Here is a 19,811-nt window from a genome sequence, read left to right on the forward strand (position 1 = left end):
GGCTTAACAAAAGAAAATATTCATCTGTAAATGGTTAGCTGCAATGACTCAACTGAAAATAAGTGAAAAAACAAGCAACTTTGAAAGACCTTCGGAAAGCCTGAAGAACTATTGCTCAAGACTACCAAAATAACAAGAAAGTCTGGTTCCTTGGAAGCAAAACATGTAGAAATGAGAGGTGACTCAAGACTTTTGCACAGCACTTTAGTAGTTTTTAAATATTAAAACAGAATTAAAACTCCTCTGCCACAACAAACAGCAAACAGTGCACTTGCTCTACCAATAACGCGCAGCTGGTGTCGCTAACAAAAAACAAAGAAGAAGAGAAAAGTCACCTTCCGTGACACTGGGTGGCGCCATAACCGAGCAGTGTTTGCGGAAGTGTTCTTCATCACCCCACCAACAACGAGTAAACAGATCCACAGGATGCCGCGAGGCGCTGAGTTTTAGTCTTTCAATGTGAAACGATATGACTGTTTAGCCGCGACAAGAAAGCTCACCGTGAATAATTTGTACACACACAGGGATTGGGACACGGGTTAGCAAACACTGAAGACGTTTTAGCATCTCGGAGCAGGCTGAGAGGCTTCTGAGTGCAAGGATGCCTGTGCTGCGTTAAGCTAGCATGCTAAGCTAAGTGCTAGCCTTCACCAACAAACTCGTCCGGACATGGCAGCGGGAGCCGGAGCCGCTACCAGCGGCTCTCTGGAGTCCACTTTGGACAGAAAGTTACAAAATGTGACCAACACCATGGACTCGATTCAAGGACTGTCCGCGTGGTGCATCGACAACAAGAAGTACCACAGTGTGATAGTGCGACACTGGATCAAGTGCTTGAAGAAATGTAAGTAGCCCTACTGCCTGCACCTTTGAACTCGTTTGAGCTCAACGATCGCAATGGTTGCAATGAGATGTTTGTGCTTATAAATGTTTTAAATATAGTTTTGATTCCTGCTGTTTGACGAATCATACCTTTATCCGGGCGCGTTAAGGTCTTTGTCCTATTTGCCTTATGCTGGGCAGACACTGTGCGATTTTTTCAGTCGCGCGATTCAGCTCCTGCTCAAACTGTACGGTTGACTCGCAGGGGTTAGAAGTTCATAGGTCACGATGCAGGGTCTCACACTATACGGCCCGATGCTCTGATGCGACCTGAGTGCTCACACTGTGCGTACATAAAATGAAGGTTATAACAGAAATTCTGTCGCTCGCTCTCCCTCTCTGTCTTTCGCTCACTCACACAGACACGCACACCACCACCATCAACTTTGCTAAATTGCTAATGAAAAACATTGATCAGGCAGCTGTGATTGAGCAGCAGTGTAGATCCAACTATTTTCACGGTTGTTGTGGTCGTGATAATTTTGTGAGGCCACATCGAAAAGGCTCGGATGAGCTTTCCAAAGTTCTACAAGTTGTGCCTCCATCGCTTGTGTCCAGATCACACGCTGCACTGCCGTGCTGCGCCGTCTTTTTCGCTGACATTTGTGTTTGCGCGTGCGCAGTGTGACAAACTGCGGTGACAGCCTCACGACGGTCGCGAGGATTTCAAACCTGTTTGAAATCCTCGCGACCAAGCGATTGATGATCGGGAGCTGGTCGTGAGGTGTTAATCGCGTCTCGTTACCCCACGTATACTACACGATGCACGACGCACGATGAAGGCCAATCGCCGATCGCCAAAACGGTCGCACGACTCAAAAATCGGCTCAAAATGGGCCAAAAATCGCACAGTGTAAGCCCAGCATTAGGTTGAAATGCCGGGAAACGGTGGAGTTTAAAACTGGCGCTCCTTTGACAGCAGGGACATTCAAGCTGTCATCCATGTGCACACTATAGCCTGCGTTTACCCGCGTAGTCTACAAATAGTTTATAAACTAATGTGCAGAGTAGTGAACCTGTCAAATTTACAGTTCTGACAGTGCTACAAGAGGTCAGCCTGTGCCAGCTTTACAGGCTACAACGGGAAATTCAAGATTTAACAGCCTACCACATCACAACATATTATGAGACTGGAAAGACAGTTTTGTTACCAAACTGTATGACTGAGCTATTTGTAATCAGCTCATGGGGAACAGTGACGTTTTGGACGGGGCTGGACACCAATGTCCATCCATAATGTCTAGACAAGGGATACCATACTCTTTTTTTTACATCGAGGGCCACATACGCCTTACTTTGATTGTAATTGGGACAGATGAGTGAAACCCTCCTTTCTGTCAATGTAAACAAATTTAAATAAACATTAAATAATGAGATATCTTAATATATTAAAAAGTGCAATTTCAACAGTTCATCTCATTTGTTCTACACGTTAAGAAATGTTGCTCTAGTAAACCTGCCAGTATGATTCTTTGTGCTTACATTGTAAGAAATTAATATGTAAAATTCTAGCAAAAGTTCTGGTAACTCATTGCCCAGACTGTCCGATAATTACAAAACAGGAAGTTTTTCTTAATTCACAGTAAACTTTCTGTTTCTCTTTCTTTTTCTTACCTTGGACAGGGTGTATAAACAAACAAAAATAATTTTCTTTTGTTGATAGTGAAAAAAAAACAGGAATTTCTGCATCATTTTTTGTCCTTTACATATTACACTGTTGTAGTATGAATGGCCGAGGGGAAGGTCTTTCTCAGTAGGAAATGCTGTAAAAGTGGGTCGTATTGGAGTCCTTGGCAGGTCAATTTTGTCCCCCGGTGACTTTTGCTTGAAAACCCTGATGTAGACAAAATATATTCTGTTACCGTAAACCTGCGCTGGGCAGTTAATTTATCCATGGGGCCACAATTGGGGTCTAATTGGGGTCTTTTTGATTTTTTTGGGGGTCTAAAAATCTACTTTCACCAGAAGCAGTTTATAAAGAAATAAAAAGTAACTATGAGCAGAATGAGTTCAGTACAGGTGCGGCCTTCCACAGCAGTTTTAGTTCCTCGTGTGGCCCGCTGGAGTAAACTAATGTTACCGAGTACACAAACTCACTTTAAGTATTGGAGTTGTCACCGACACTTTGATTATTTACATATTTGTTTGGAAATTTGTCAAACTGCACCAGGTTCTCAGTGGGGCTCTATTATTTATTTTATAATAAATCAGTCAGTACTTTGTGTTATTGCCAAGGTATTAGGAGATGCTTTTGCAGTCTTGATCACACGTCTAGCTTTCTAGTAACTGTAATTAAGACACAGCTCCCACCAACCAGTCTTACACTAAGAAGACAAATCTTATATCTTAAATCTTAATCCTTGCTAGGACCAATCCTTTTGCCTTATACATGTTTTCACTTGGGTAGTGTCATCTCTATGTATCAAATGTTCCCCTGTACAATCCATGCTTCAGGCAGCATCTGATTAAGTGGAGCTCCTAACAGTTGAATCTACATTTTCAAGCCTTCACTGTGAGATTATATCAACAAAAGTACAATGTGCGTATTTTATTTGTGTAATTGGATTATGTTTGTGATTTAGATTCAGCTCACATTTTATGAATAATCAGTGCAGAAGTAGTTTAAACAGGTTCACAAACTTTTTCTTGCAGACGTGAGAATAGTGGTCTGTTTCTGATTCTCTGCAGAGCAGGTGAATAAATCTCATGCACAGCCCTTGAACAGTTTTCGAGTAATTTATTTTGACTGGCAGCTTAAGGATCATTCATATAGTTGGAATTGTCCAGTAATTTAAAACAAAGGCCATTGCTATTGAGACCTTTATACCTACTGTTCATTAATTTGTACTCTAGTGAGGTTTTAGCATTTGCTGTCAATTTAAAGTTCATCGCTATCTTTTGCTGACGAAGACGGCAAAGTATGTTTAGTGTGGAGACTTATTAACAGCAGAGAGTTGTGGTTCTCCCTCTGTGATTGCAGTATAGTGTTATCCTCTTTTAGACATTGTCTCCATTTTGTCATTAAAGATATGACTGTTTCATTATATCTGACACCTGAGTTTTGTATTTATGCAGTTTAAAGCCTGTTAGGGATTTAGGCTTAGTGGTGTACCGTGAAGACAGATGTTTTAAACATCTGAATAACACTTAATAAATACATTTAAAAACATAGCATTTAAATGTATTAACTGGAAGCTACCAAAGCTTTCTGGATGAACTTGAGAACGAAAATAAGAAAGAAATTGTTAAATGCGTGGATTAATATATCAGATTTGTTACAGTAATTTAATAGAAAGTATATCAAGCTTTTTGGCATTGCTGGCTCTCCTTTTTCTGTTTTGTAAAAGGAGAGCCAGCAATGCCAAAAAGGTGTTGTAAATTAAATCTAACCTTGTGTTCGTCTGATAAAACAAGGGGACATTTTTGTCTCTATAGTGTCATATCTGGGGTTTTTTGTGTTTTGTTTTTTTTTTACTATTTTGGAAAAGTTCTGAACCAGTGATGCCAAGAGCATTTTACATTGACCATCACATACAGCCCACTTTGTTCTTAGGTGGGTTGGTGGAGTGAAACTTTAACTACACGTTTATTCCCAGAGATATCTTAATATTAGATAAATAATGCAATTTCAACAGCATATCTTAGTTTTTTTTCTACATGATAAATGTAGGAAAACACAAGCACCAGAAAACATTCTGGTAGCTCACTTTCCAGACTCTCCTGTGTTTATAAAACAAAGTGTTTGTTAATTGATGAAGATTTTGTTTCCTTTTTAATAGAAATGTCAATATTAGACAGTGAGACAGGAACTTCTGTTTCTGTCATTTAACAGACAGTGTCTTTCTATTGCAGGGCTTCCTCTGGTTTTGTATATATTCCTATTGCTTGTTAGGCATTTCTGTTGTCTTACTATTTATATTTTATTCCTGCACAGTTGGTATGGAGCACCCATGTGCACGTGCAATGACAATAAAAGACGAATCTAATTGTTTATCTATTACTTAACTACTTTGGTGTGGTATTAATGGCTGTGGGGACATCTTTATCAGCAGAAAAAGCTGTCAAACCTGTGAAAATATAGCTAAAAGGTTAAAAACCTATGCCCTTTGTCGCATTTTCCAAAGCTGGGGGTCAGATTAGGTCAGATTGGAGCCTTTGTCAGGCCGATTCAGGCCCCCGGGCCTTATGTTTGACACCTCTGTCCTAAACAAAACAACAGGGGTGGAGTCGAACTTACTTAATACTACTACTGCACTAAGGTATTTTTAATATACCTACATCTTACTAACTGCACCCTAATTGTAAGTAGTATTAAGTCAGTGCACCAGATTGGCTGGAGATAAGCTGGAAAACATTAATATTGTCCAACAGAAATGTCTTGATTTAAGAAAAAAAAAAAAAAAGATCCCAGATCTTATGTTTAAACAATAATAGTAAAACCACAGATCACTGTACAGAGTTAGGGACAGTACCGTATTTCCCGGACTACAAAGCGCACCTGAATATTAGCCGCACAAGCTAAAATCAGGGGAAAATCCTGTTTTGTACATACATTAGCCGCACCTGACTAAAAGCCGCAGGTGTTTCAATGTTGACTTATCATATGTAAGAGAATATGCACAAAGGGAATTGTCAGGAAAGAGATGGCTGTTTGGAGACACACCCCTTTTATTAATATTTTGAAAAACAAGTTATGGGTACATATTTGCATAACTTTTTAGGTATATGTACAAGTACCGGTAATTACAAGTACGAAACATGTACTGTGCTTCATAAATGAGTAACAAATGTAGTACATAACAATAACCTACAGCACACCAGAAAAATAGATTCGGACTACCTTTTAGGCTCAGGTGCAGCGACACGGCTTTAACAAGAAGAAAAGTCAGTCATTCACCACCATCTTTCTCTTCTTCCTGCGCACTAAAACCACCAAAGTCCTCTTCTCCAGTGTCGGATACGAACAGGCTCAGGATGGCTACGTCATCCACTCTCAGCTTCTTTCCTTCGTTGTCACTTTCAAAACCAAACAAATCCTCGTTGTCAGAGTCGAACACCCTCAGAAGGGCCGTGGCGGTGTCCTCCTCTCCATCATGCAGCAGTCCAGCCCTTCGAAATCCGTTGGTGATCATGGATGTTTTCACACTTTTCCACGCTGTCAGATTCCACCGGTGGAGTTGAGCATAACTTGCTTTTCGCAAGTTTATCGCCACTCATCATCCACGCCTCCTGCTGAACGCGTAGCGCTACTTTGAAGTTTGTTTTTCGCGCTGCTTGTACGGCACTATGTTGCCTGGCGGATGGACATGTGACCAACATACCACTCTTGAACCCCGATACTGTGTGTCTGATCACATGCCCTTCCGCCAGGCAACGTAGTGCCGTACAACAGCGGAACAAATAAAACAAATCGTCTTATGATATGACAAAAATCATGGACAATCCATAGAAAAGCCGCACCTGAATAAAAGCCGCAGGGTTCAAAGCTTGTGCAAAAAGTAGCGGCTTATAGCCCGACAATTACGGTAATTAAAAACCAGTTCCAGTGAAGAATCCATACCAAAATTTCCGGTTTATCAAAGTTGTATCAGTTCCTCTTCCTGATAAGAGGAATCTTTTTTTCTTTCACTTTGCAGAGCAATGATGTCAAGCATGGCAGTGGAGCTTCTGCACACCCACTTTCAAGCATTTCACACATAAACTGAGGAAAAAAACGTGTAAAATCAGATTGTAGATGCCCTTCATCTCTTATAGCACATAAAAGACGTGTTCTCACTAATGGAAATGCTGTATTCGGTTTAGGCTGCCCAAGAACTGGAGGGATCTTAAACGTAAAAATGTTTTAAAACAGTCGTGTTGATGTTGAAAAACATCCAAACATGGATCAGGTCAGTAAAAGAATCAATAATGAATCTGACCTATAAGCAGAATCGATAATGGCATTGGAATCAATGAAGTTGTATCAATATCCATCACCAGATGGGGTTCACTGACCTTTTGGTGACGTCTTTTGCAGTAATTTCTTCAGCTTCTGCTGGCTTGGCTACTAATTGTGTGTGTGTGTGAGTGTGTGAGAGACAGAAAGAGAATAAAAATGTAAAATACACTACTGTTTGGAAAGCTTGATTCAACTGGAGACGTTCTTCATTGGGTGAGGGGGTGGTGGTTAGCAGTGCTGCCCGTCAGCAAGAGGTCCTGCGTTCAAATCCATCATCTTGTTACGTCTTTCTGTTTAGAGTTTGCATGCTCTTCTGTTGTCTGCGTGGGTCCTCTCTGGATACTCTGACCTCCTCCTACAAACATGCAGTTAGTGGGTTTTGTGAGTTGTAGTGAGGTGTGTTTGAATAGTTCTGTCTCTGTGTGTTAGGCCTGCAGCGAGGTGGACTCGTGTCCAGGATGTATCCCGCCTCTTGACCTATGGTAGCTAGGATAGGCTCCTTTTGATAATGCCTGCACTGCTGTGCATGTGTTGCACATGCGTTGAACGGGCCGCTTTGTAATTTAATATACAAGAGGCTGACTAGTTAGTCACTAGTCTAAAAATTTTGAAAATCAGCTGATCCCAGATCACTGTATCTCTAGTTAAAACATAGACTGTATGTAAAAGATGACTAGCCACTGTGATGTCACCGATTGGTTTTGATGTCATATTTTGAAGCCTCGAGCTGATTGTTTCCACCTTTTAATGAAGGTATTCATAGATGGATGTCTTTGGCTCTCGCTTGTCTGTTTCGCTGTTAATCTTGGTCGCAGTGATTTTACAGTTACCTGAAACGGTGTTTGACTTTGGAGAATTTAGAGTGATCTCTGAGCATATTACAGTTTAATCAACTTTGTTCTTCTAATGTGATCGCACTCGTGGATCTCAGTGCTGCAGGAAAAATTTCAAAGTAAACTGTTTTGTAGTGATTGTGTTTAGGGTTCAAACCCTCAGCATTATAAGGAAAACAACAGCCTTTTGCTTTTCTACTCCTGATGAGTAAGAAGCGTGGCTTTCATCTGTCATCTAGACAATTAGAGAATTAATAGAGACTTGATTATTTAAAGCAAAATTATTTGTGTACAGAGAGTTGAAATTAGTTGCACTGCAGACTTATTTTGCATCTGGATGTTGGTTATTTTATCAAGCACTCATTAAACTATTGACCAGGAGATATTATGAGCTGATATCATATCATAAATATAAAAAAAACTGCAAATAAAAATGACACATGGTGTGTGTAAACTATAAAAAAGGCATTTTTAAAACTCCTTGTTTAGGTCATAAAATGTGAACAAAGATTGTGTAAATGATTTCACGTCATGTTTAACAGTTAGCAGCTGATTAAATATTCTTGGTAGCTGTTGACTGCATGCTATCTTTTCTGTGTTGTTTATGAATCTGATTTATCACTTCAGACTTAATCACTCATGTCTATAATGGATTTTTGTCATTTATTTAGTTTAACTGGGCATTAAGTAAAAATGTTGACCTTTTTATAAAGTACAAAAATTATAAATTGATAATAAATTAAGCAGTATGTTGGACCACTACTGATTTTGACCAATATTTAATAAAATAGGTGAAAGAGAGCTGAGCTGCTTCTCTGTATATTTAGGCTCAACAGGTTTCAAGTCAGATTTTTTCATATGCACGTTTAAAAATGGGACACATGCTGTGCAGCAACAAAAACAGTAAAAACAATGAAAGATTTAAGGGAATGAAAAGCCGCAGATAAAAGCACCATAATTAGAAGCAACTTGTTCAAACAAGCTAACATCAGCGCCTCTGTTTCCTCCAACAGCTGACGCCTCACACAGGCTCAACCTGATGTACCTCGCCAATGACGTCATCCAGAACTGTAAAAGGAAAAATGCCATCGTTTACCGAATGGCATTCGCCGAGGTGCTTCCAGACGCCTTCCAGCTGGTTAAGTAAGTGCTTTGTAGAGATACTGGTGCAATGTTTCTTTCTGCTACTCTCTACCTTTCAGTGTTTCTTGTCCATCATTCCTCTCATTTGTTTCATTCGGACACATAAATCCAGCAGCCATCATTATAGTTTTTATCATCTCCCCTCTCTGTAGCTGTGAAGGTGACTCGAAGGTGATAAAATCAGCAGAGAGGATACTGTCCATCTGGGAGGAGAGAGGTGTGTATTCAGGGACTCTCATTGCCGACCTTAAGAACGCCCTGATCAAAGAGGAGTCCCCTCCTGTCACTCCTGTGGAGCAAAAAAGTAAGTTTGCTTATTATTTATATAATTTTTAATTTTATTAGATGCGCCATCTTAACATGAAACTTGTCGTTACCAGTCGTGGCACCTTGTACAGTTAATTGTATTTTAATTGTAGTTACAGTTTTGGCTGTCAGTGATTATGAAAACACAATTTATTTAATGTTTAATTTAATTGGCTTTAAGACAAATTTCTTATTTATTAGGTTTAATACATCCACAGTTTTCCCAGAGTTTAGGAATAATTCCGTTAAATAATTATGATCTCAGTTCTTAAATAATGTTGCATTTCATTCTGTTGTGTAGATTTCTGGGTGTTTGTAGTTAATTTTGCTGTTTGAGTTTATGGGCTTTTTATTTATTTTAAAGCTCCAGTCGAGTCTAAAGCTGATCTACGATCCAAGGTCGTTGCTGAATTCGTGGTAAGTGTGATGTTAGAGTTTAAAACTCCTCACTAAACTCCAGCTGTGCCGTTTTACAAGCACGGTTGTTATCGTCTTGTCTTTGACTCAAACACTGTGATCAGACTTTGTTGCACTTCTGATATGACTGACTGCTCCCTCTGCTTTAGCCGCAGGCACTCATAGACCAGCTGTCCAAGTACAAGAGATCTCTGGAGGAGGTCGACCTCAGAGAGAAACAGCTGGCAGCTATGAGGGTTGACATCTTCAGTTCTGATGCCCTCAAGAAACTCAAAGGTGTCTTATTCTTCTTGCTGCTATACAGTCTAACCTGGAGCGATAGGAAGGATGGGTTATGACTTTGATGATTTCCTCACATTACTGCTTGGTTCTTGCAGATAAGGCAGGAGGAAAGAAGTTCTCCAAGGACTTTGAGGAAGGAAGCGCACAGCTACAGGAGTTCGTGAAGTTCTTTGATAAACAAAACAAAATCCTACCTCAACTCATGGAGGCACTCACCAACGCAGATATCTTCTATGAGATGCAGTACAAGGAAGTGAAGATTGTAGCTAACGTAAGTGAAAGAGGTTTATTTTTAATTTGTTTGGTTTTTTTTTGTTCTAAAGCATGAAGAAATTCAGTTACCTGTAGGTTTATTACCCAGCTTGTGTTGGGCATTTTGGTACATTATATTTTAGACTCTTATTTGTTGCTAGCTGTAGATAAACCTTATGCCTCTCTATCTTGCTGTTTGAATTTGCGTGAAGTCTGTATTAAAACTGGCTAATAGACTTAACATTTCCATTTTCATGTATTTAAACTCCGTTGCTTCTCCTCTCAAGGCCTACCAAACATTTGCTAACCGGGTGTCCCACCTCAAGCGTAAGCTGGACACCTTGAAGTCCACCTTGCCCGACCTGGACGAGTCACCCATCCCCTCTCCCTCGGCAGACGCTCCATCTCCAACAGGCTCAGAGTCTCCTTTCCACGGTCTAGAAATGGCCCACCCCGATCCAGACCTCGATGGTTCTGCAATGGACGATGATGCAGAGCCCCCAGCCCCGAGCCCTCTGTCCTCCCCGGGGGGGTCTCCCAGAGACACAGAGGCTCTCGGTGAGAATGACAATCGCGAGGTGGAGGACATGGAGCTGTCTGAGGACGAAATGGAGAGTGGGGGCATCATAGGTAAGGAGGGGGTAATGTTTTGGGATTTCAAGCCTCTACAATGCTTTTTAAGTGCTGTGTGGTTTTTATATTGGTCTTCAGTACTTTACTAAAAAGAATGAAATGACAAACACAGGAGAGCTGGGCAAGCACCGTAATGACACAAAAGTTCTCAAGCATTGCATGACAATCATTGTTTCAACTTTTGCAGTAGCATCTTTTGAACCTGCTGTCGGTAGTAGTTAATACAGATGTTACATGGTGTCATCTAACTAGTTCAAATGTTCCTAGTTTTAATTTTAAAAGCAGTCTTTTTACATATTTCGTTTGTTTTGAGATAAGCTGACTTGTTAAAGTTTTTCCTGGAAGAAAAAAAAGGGCCTTTTGGATTTGACTGCGTTCGAAATAAGAAAGGTGATGAGTCTGTGTTACCTTATTTGACAGAAGTTTGACAGTTTTCTTCTCATTTCTGACCATTTAATGAAGACAAAATGTCTGTTATACACAATCTGATGAGACTCCATATGGGCTCAAAATGTGGTCATAAATATTTTGTACTTGTAAAAAAGATTTGTGTGTGCGTAAAAAAGATTTGTGTGTGGACTTAGCCCAAAAAAACCCTGCAAGTTACAAGTACGAATTTTGACCCTATTTTTCTTCCTTTCATCTGATTGGTCAATGTCATGTCAATCACAAATGTAACAATCCAATCAGAGAACAGATGGGTTTGGCTGTCGGAGGGGCGCTTTTTTTGAACTGCAGGTCTTTGAAGGGAATAAATGCCCTTTTACATGCCAACCCAGCGTTTTCCTTCATCACCACGAAGGAAAACAGTCTGTGGTCGTCCGAGTTTGGTGATTTTTGTGTCACAGGTCTACGTGACACAGCCTTTTCAACAGCGCTGCAGACCGCGGGGTGGGGGCGGGCAGTGTTTTGGAAATGACAGTCTTCATTACAAAGCTTTCTTTGTTATGAATTAGCATACATGTTTTTATTGAACATTTGAAGAACCAGCAAAAAAAACAGAAACTCTTGTAGAGGACATAAAGTCAGAGATAGAAAAGACAAGGAGCAGGTGCATCTAGTACAGGTAGAGCTGCTGAAAAAACCCACAGAGCCCAGCAGTCAGCACAACAAATTCTGGATCCTTTGCTTTTAGTTAGCATTAGCAGCACATCCTGCGTCCGATGTGAAAGGACTTTTATGCTGCGCACTGTGACTCACAGCAATGGTCCCGGGTCAGCCCTGACTTTGTGTTAAACTAATCCTAAAGTAATAATGGTATTTCTAACCACTGATATAGCACAACTTTACCCTTTCAACAGCTGCTGAAAGTTAGGGGACCTAGCTGCTATCGGATATTTATATAGAGCTCCTCCAGCTTCAAACTGTATCACCCTTCAAGGACCTGCAGTTCAAAAAAGCGCCCCTCCGACAGCCAAACCCATCTGTTCTCTGATTGGATTGTTACATTTGTGATTGACATGACATTGACCAATCAGATGAAAGGAAGAAAAATAGGGTCAAAATTCGTACTTGTAACTTGCAGGGGGGTTTTTTGGGCTAAGTCCACACACAAATCTTTTTTACGCACACACAAATCTTTTTTACACATACAAATCTTGTTTACAAGTACAAAATATTTATGACCACATTTTGAGCCCATAACTCCATGGAAGAAACAGCATCTGCGCAGTAGCTGATGTGCACATTCTTAAATTGACCTGCATGTTAAAATAGGAATATTCTTCCTCAATGTAGTTTGAGTTCTAGCGTGTGCCCAGCCCACCGCCATCACATATCACAGAGTATGCATTTACTTAGATGGATGCATTGTGATCACAGGTGAAACCATCGCCTGCTGTGGACATCTGTTAAAGCTCTGCGTCAAAGATAAATCAGGCTTTACAAATTACACCTGTTATTTAGAGGAATTCATTAATCCTGAAGCATCCAAGCGGTTTTAGTGGCTACACTGACCAAATGGAGTCATTTCAAAACTGGAGCCAGATGTGGCAGAGTTGAAGTTTTCATTGGGAGTGACTAGGGTTAGAAATTGGTACGTCAGAGAGAGAGACAGCTCAGGTCGAGGAAATTGGAGACAAAGTTAGAGAAGCAAGGCTAAGGATGCTGAATATGGAATAGCGCAGAGGAGGTTCATGGATGTAGTGAATGAGGACATGGAGAAAGTCGGGATGACAGTATAAGCTGGTAGGGATAGGATGATATAGAAGTAAATAATTAGCTTTGGTTACCGCTAAAGAGAAAATGTTCTAATGTAATTATCCATCTTGAGCTTACTTTGAGCATCAGGTCTCTGCAAAAGCAAATCTCAGTACCCTACATCTCTAGGAAACATTTTTAATATTAAAAATATTAAAACACTTGTGAATATACAGCTAGAGTCATAAATATATTTTCTGTTCTCTTTTTTGCACCACATTCCTTCCTGCAACCATTATTTGAGTAACTTTTGAGAAATTTGCCCTGGAAATCAGGTGACAGCAACAAAATTAGTCACAAAAACCAAATGTAGAGGAACTGCACTTAGCTGCACCATTACATTGGCCCTCTCTCACTGTTATCGCTGCCATATTTTCTTTCCTCAGTTGAAGAGCGGACAGAACCCGTTCTCCACCCAGAGGTGCCCGCACCGATGCCTGCAAAAAGCGTGCCATTAGTAGCGACAGAGCAGCCCATCGTCGCACATATCGCGTCTCCCATTGCCGCTCCAGCGGCCGCTCTGGAAAGTGTGGACATGAATAAAATTGGCTCCATCCTCAACAGCTTAAGCTCAGTCGTGAAGAACACAGGTGAGTAGCGAGGGCCTTTTTGTGACATGCACATAGATGATTTCTTTCGGTTCTTTCAAAATAAAATAAAATAAAATCTTCCACGTGCCGTCATTAAGCGTGTCTCGACTTCTGCTATGGAAAAACCAACTGGGTTTGCAATGTGTTTGGAGCGTTAATATCTTTGCAGTGTCATTAATTTTTAATGTAGAGATAAGCAAAAAGATCTTAAGAGCATATGTGAGTATGTACTTAAACTGCATATATGTTTTCAGTGCATTTAGATTGCATAGATTTAACAGAGTATTTAAGTTAATCCAGTAGGTTTGTCAAATGTCAAAGTTAGTTTGTTTTAAATATACCTCATAATGCATAAATCTATGAATGAACATTTGGCCTTCACAGATCTGTTAACTGTCTAATAAAAAGTTAGTATATGGTGGGTTACTCTGTGAGTGAGTGTAGCTTTGTTTTTTGCAGCGCCGTTAGTGGAGACTCCTCCTGCAGCTGCCCCCGCTGTCTCCTCAGTTAAGAGCACGCCTGCTCTTCCTGTGGCAGCACAGGACCCCAGTTCACTGGTTAGTATCCTCTCCAAGGTAGAAGTGAGTCCTGCAGACCTCCTCAGTGCTCTGTCCAAAGTCCAGGGTCAAAGCAGCCTCGAAGGTGAGAATCAACCTTTACTTAAAGTATTCAAAGAAATTTTGATTTATAGCAGCACCCTTGCTTATCTTTCTTCTATCTTCCTTGTGCCCCTTAGGCATCACCTCTGTTGTGGGCAGCTCAGCTGACTCCTCCAGTACAGGCAAGATTACTGCCTCTCCTTCATCCACAGTTTCATCAGCGGTACCCTCTCAGAGCTTGCCTCACTCCTTTGGCACATCTGTGCTTCCCCTATCCAGCTCTACTGCAAGGCAGAGCTCAAGCACCCAAGCATCCCCCCAGAATTCCAACCCTGCCTCTGCCCTGGTTCAGGCTCTTCATAGAGACATGGATTTGACAACAGATCCTGAACCATCCTCTACAAGTTTAGAGTCTAAAATACACAGCTTCTTGCAGGGAAACCCTGCTTTTAGTGCATTTGACTTGGTTTTTTCAACAAACCCAGCTCTCGGAAGCAATAATCATAGTCCGGTTACTTGCACAGACACCCAGGATGGGACACCTGTGCGGGACGAGGGGGGAGGCACGCCTACTCAAGATGAGATTATGGACAAGCCAATGGTGGTTCCATTTGCTCCCAAGTTAAGTCAGTCATCTGTTGAATCTGCAATAATGGCTCCTGTTGCATACCAGAATAGCACACAGCCGAACCCCAACAATCCTCAACAGCCTGCTCACCTGCAGCCAGGTGTGGCTCAGAATGGGCAGATCTACCAGGCGTACCCGTTTGGCAAACAGGAGATCTCTGAACATGGGATTACTGCCCCGGTTGGACATTACCAGCAGATTTCTGCACAGACAGGAGGGCCAGTGCCTGGAGAAAGAGCCCCAGGCAGTGCCGGTAACACACAGACTGCTGACAGCTTTCATGGGCCTAGTGAAAGGAGTTGGTACGGTGACACTTACCCAGAGGGGAGCTCTCAGCAGCCCAGCGGCTATAATATGCCTGGAGGGGCTCAAGCAAACAAGACATCCGGACTTTATCCATACCAAGCTGAGCAAACTCGTGAACCTCAAGAGCTGCTCTCCCAGCAAGGGGGCACCCCATTGCATGGTTTCTTTAAAAGCAATCTTCCTCCTGTCCCAAGATTACCTCCCCCTCCTCGCGGTTTTGAGGTTTCCCTTTCATCGGCCAGCAATTCGATGATTCCTCCGGAGCAGCAGCCGATTCCCGGCACAGACTCTGGGGACGTGCTCGGGGCCAGAACTGAGAGTGTCATCAGTGGGATGGTGGTCCATGATCATCAACACAAATCCCTGTATCATCCTGATGAACATCTGTATGACACTGACCAGCATCGGCCACATAACCCTGAGGATTTACATCACCAGTCAGATGACCGGCATTACCAGGGGGACCTCGAGCGGCACCACGACGAACTCCTCCAGCACGAGCCCCCTTATTTCCAAGACATCCCTTATCACGGCCCAGATGACCCGTATTACAGACCAGGCAGCCCTCCACACCACTATCCCCGAGTTCGAGGCCGCCTCACTCCTCCACTCTCAAACTCAGAGGAGCCTTACTACGCCCACGACTACCCACATCACAGCCCCCCTGCTCCGCACTACCCTCCTAGGAGACCACCGCCTCATCACGAAATCCGTCATCCCGGTCTACGACCTCCGCATCGACCTCCTCACCCTGCACATCACCCACACCCCAGAGGACCTCCTCGCCCCCCATTTCCTCGATTTCAAGGTCCTGACCCGAGGTTTAGAGGCAAACGTCCAGGTCTAAGACCAGGAGGCCCAATGTTCCCCCCTAAGAGACCCTTTATGCCCCCACGGTACTGACTGAGCATGTAGCCCTGAGACTGCTCACAGTCAAAAGTCTTGGAGGTCATAAAAGCCTCCTAAAAACTGAAATGGAGACTGCAGGTGGACGAATGTGCAGTTATTGCACTGGGGTGGGCACGATGTGGCAAAGCTGAGCTGAAGAAGAATTAATTCAGCAGCTTCCAGAAGAAAAAACTTTAAATGCAGAAAGAAAAAAGGGTGTGCGGAAGACTGAGGAGAGCCAACACCAAGAGACATAAAGAACACGGTGCCTCTGAGAGGGTTGCTGAGCTGAAGAGCGAAGACAGAAGATTAAAGAAGATAAGAGGTGGATATATATACATATATATATATATAAAATTCACTTTTTGTATCATTTCCTCCAATATGAAGCACTGCATTAAATGTAAGCGTGTCAGAGTGCGTGCATGGTACGTGTGTGTGCATGCAGTCCAGTCTAAACCAACTAGACACAGATAGTTCCACACTTTTTTTGAAAGACAGTTATTTTTGCTAAGACGGTGAGAAAAGAGTGTAGTTGGTGCAGTGTTTCTGCTCTTATTTAGTTTTTCAGTGAGCAGTTTTGACTGCTTCAGTCCCGTATCAGCAGGATCCCATTAGCGTTTGAAAAATCGTTAATTTCAACTTGTCTTTGGGTATGACAAACCGAGTGTATGCTATGGAATTTCTGTTTCTTCTACAGTACACATTAGCATATTTGGCAGAATTATTTCTCATTGTTCCAGCTCCAAATGTTCTGTGTTTTGTCTTTTTGTTTTTTGTGAAGCATTGCTTTTCCCCACCTATGCGCAAGATCCCTTCGGCGATAATTTTTACGTCCCGTTTAGGAAGGCGACACAAGTCTAGTCAAGGGGGGGGATTTTTTTTTCCAGCCTCCAACACCGACGCAGAAGAAGTGCATTTCTGGAAGGAGGATGAAGACAGTCGGCTTCACTTTCGTTTATTTGTACTGACCAATAAAAATCTGAGTTTGAAAAAAGTGTTGTTTATTTATTTATTCTTTTTTTTTTATTATCTCTGATCCCTGACCTGTTGCATCACTGCCTTTACTTCTGCATCACATTTAAAAGCACCTAAGCCAGGACCTCTAATTATTCACACAGAAATTATAACGCCACTGGCCCCATTACTCATGAACACGACTGCAGGTAACACTAAAGAGTGTTGTGGGGTTTCTTTTTTTTCTTTTTTTTTAAGCTATGGTTCATAATTTAAGGATTAAATCTATAATACTGTTTGGGAAATGTGTTCATCAATGTATCAGCATCCCATTAGGTTTAAAATAAGTTGCTGCATCAGACCAGATAAAAGTGATATTAGAAGAAAAAGCTCCGTTTACTACATTTGTTACATTTATAGGGATAGACATTTCTAAAGAAAAACATCTTAACTTGATAAGTCAGATTTTTGCTCTGAGTCACTTTTTTTTATTACATTAGGTCTTTAAGTTTTTCGGTAGTTAATATAAATACGGTTAAAGAAGTAGTGTCCACGCTGATTGTGTGTACCTCTGTGTGCATAGGCTACTTAGTTTAATCGAATCACATTTGCTCTGCTTTGTTGGGCAGATGCCCGAAAAGTTGCCTAGTAACAAGAATAAATTTGCAAAAGATTAGTTTGGCTGAGATCCAAAATAAAGTAGCGGCGGTTTTACGCGTAACTGGATCCTTAAAGCAGTTAAAGGTCTGTTAGGTGTCTCCATGTGAGGCAACTGTGCAGGGAGCGTTAATGCAGTCAGTTTGGCTTAATTTGAAACGAACACGTTTTCAGTAAGGCTCTCTTGTCTCCGCAAATATTCTCTTTAATTGAAGAGGTCCAGATCGATTTGGTGCCAAACACACACAGCCTCAGCGTGAGAATCACTCTAAAAGACAAAAGTGGTGATCAGTTGGATTGATTAGGCAGTTATAATCGAGTACCGAAAGACCCACTTCCCTTAATTCATTTGCAGTTTCTTAGTGCGGCCATTAAATTATTGCATTAAATCAAGTATGAGAAGTTAAAAAAGACATTATTATTGGGACTTTTATTTCTAAGTGCGTAAGCGGCAAATAATACAGCTTAATTTGTTCCTTTTAAAAGTGTCGATGTGAATGGGCTCCTAACTGATAAATCCGTGCAGTTAAAACTGCCCTTAATTTAGGTCTACTTTAATTAGCACGGAGGTCGTTTAGGGAAATGAGTTTCGATTTTAGCAATAAATCGTTCCCTTCGCGCACACAAACACGAAAACAAAAAAGCGGTGTTAGGTGAAAACAATTGGAGGGAACAAATAGAAAACGAGTGCTCCCATTCGACATCTTTATTGGTCAGAAGTTAGTTTTTAATCTGCGGAGTTTACTTGGAAATTAAACATAGTCACAGGTGAGCCGGCCGTCGCCAGATGTCAGCACAGCTTCCCAGAGTCACTTTGTTAGAGAGGGGAGGGGTAGCCTATAGCACGAAAAATTCAATAAATAACTAAATTATTCAGCATTTATCAGCCTTCATATCGGGGACGTGTGTAAATGTGTCAGGTCACCTTAGTGTACGCATTTTTCTTTGTGTTTACGCAAAGGATGAAGTGAGTGAACGTTACCTACACACACGCACCTCCTTCCCCCTGAATTTTTTTGAACTCATTCCCCGTTTCTCATCCCCTCCCCTCCTCGCTCCTGTTTTCATCCTCAGGGATCCAGAGCCACACTTTGATGTGTCTGATGTGATGGAAACCTTTCCCCCACATGTTAACTGATGAAGATGGTGGCGGCTCCTCTCTTTGAATCCTGCACCGCTCGCAGTGATGGCTCTTCACGGCCTGTTATGAACGCTGTGCACCGGTAAGGCTTTCAGTTTAATAGCTACATCAGAAACTAAGTGCCACCAGCAGGAAATCAAAACAATCAATACAGAGTGGGGGGAAAATAAAATGTTGAAAATGGTTCTATTTGTTCTCCGTCCCTGTGTGTGTGTGTCTGTGTGTGTGAGTGAGGAAACACAGGAAAGGAGGACGGCTGGACATAGAGGACCATGTGAGTACAGCCAGGATTATTAATAACCTTATGAATAATTACAGCTATTTTATTGCCTTCTCTTTACATTGCTTTAAACAAATCTGTGCTTTTCATGCTTCCAACCTGTACAGATACCCATTAAATGCATGTTTTTGTGGAATAAATGATCATTGTGCAAATGAAAACAAAACACAGCGTCGTTGTCTGGTCATTTCCTTACAGTATTTAACAAACGAGCATCTCCATAAGCTCAGTTTAAGAAAGTTGCACTTCAATTTAAAAATGTCTCAATTTTAACCAGACTTTGAAATTTTGTTGTAAGAGACAAAATTCAAAGAGAGTGTCTCTTATGACCTTTAATGAACATTGAGTTTAAGACCCATTTCTGGAGCATTTAAATCTTCCGGGAAACATTTGTGTAATTAAGTTACAGTCATTGTGGGAGTCCATTACACCTGCACGAAAGGACAATTTTGATTGGATCAATTAGTATTTCCATTTCAGATTGCTTTCACTTTCCAGCTGACCCCTAGTTTGTATTTGTTGGTGAAACCTTTGTACCATAGCATTCATATAACGGCTCTGCTTTTCTAATAAAAGGTACAAAAGACATAAACATCTTTATTTCTGCTACATTTTTTCAAAAATCTCTTTATAGTCAAACCTTTTTATCTTCTTAAAACAGTGTTTTTTTAATGGGTTTTGTTTATTTAATCCAGTAACATCTAATTCAGAACATCAGTTTTGGCAACCGCCCTCATCACTGACCCTGTGCTATAAGAATATTTGGGTTTTTGGCTTTTGAAAATGGTTATATTTACTTAATACAGTTAAGTATATAATTTCCTTAAAAAACAGGGTGGGGTTCTTGCACCTTAACCCTGTGGCACCTCAGACAGCAGAG

The 19,811-nt window shown here is 41.4% G+C and overlaps 1 protein-coding gene across 4 annotated transcripts; it reads left to right on the top strand.

The window, feature by feature from the left end:
• The first annotated feature begins 378 nt into the window (after positions 1–378).
• rprd2a (regulation of nuclear pre-mRNA domain containing 2a) lies at positions 379–19,097 on the top strand. 4 transcript variants are annotated; one of them, XR_014799320.1, is made up of 12 exons: positions 379–844; positions 8,667–8,796; positions 8,949–9,100; positions 9,467–9,519; positions 9,669–9,795; positions 9,897–10,072; positions 10,341–10,683; positions 13,272–13,475; positions 13,935–14,117; positions 14,212–16,221; positions 18,585–18,733; positions 18,882–19,097. XR_014799320.1 is itself a non-coding variant. In XM_084920325.1 (10 exons), the coding sequence occupies exons 1-10, from the start codon at positions 670–672 to the stop codon at positions 15,909–15,911; spliced, it is 3,243 nt and encodes a 1,080-aa protein (XP_084776451.1). In that variant the 5' UTR covers positions 379–669; the 3' UTR covers positions 15,912–16,893. The 4 variants fall into 4 exon arrangements, 1 of the variants encoding a protein (XP_084776451.1); XR_014799321.1 differs by having other exon boundaries at positions 18,886–19,097; XR_014799319.1 differs by having other exon boundaries at positions 18,585–19,097.
• Positions 19,098–19,811: the final 714 nt, after the last annotated feature.

Source organism: Perissodus microlepis, chromosome 22, assembly GCF_051167445.1.
Source record: "Perissodus microlepis isolate ML-2025 ecotype Zambia chromosome 22, ASM5116744v1, whole genome shotgun sequence".
NCBI classification, from domain to species: Eukaryota; Metazoa; Chordata; class Actinopteri; order Cichliformes; family Cichlidae; genus Perissodus; species Perissodus microlepis.

Bases quoted from the DNA above. Each gene is read 5' to 3' on its own strand.
- rprd2a (XM_084920325.1), top strand. From the start codon at position 670: ATGGCAGCGGGAGCCGGAGCCGCTACCAGCGGCTCTCTGGAGTCCACT. The intron at 845-8,666 runs GTAAGTAGCCCT...TTCCTCCAACAG, and splicing joins GATCAAGTGCTTGAAGAAAT to CTGACGCCTCACACAGGCTC. The intron at 14,118-14,211 runs GTGAGAATCAAC...TGTGCCCCTTAG, and splicing joins GGGTCAAAGCAGCCTCGAAG to GCATCACCTCTGTTGTGGGC.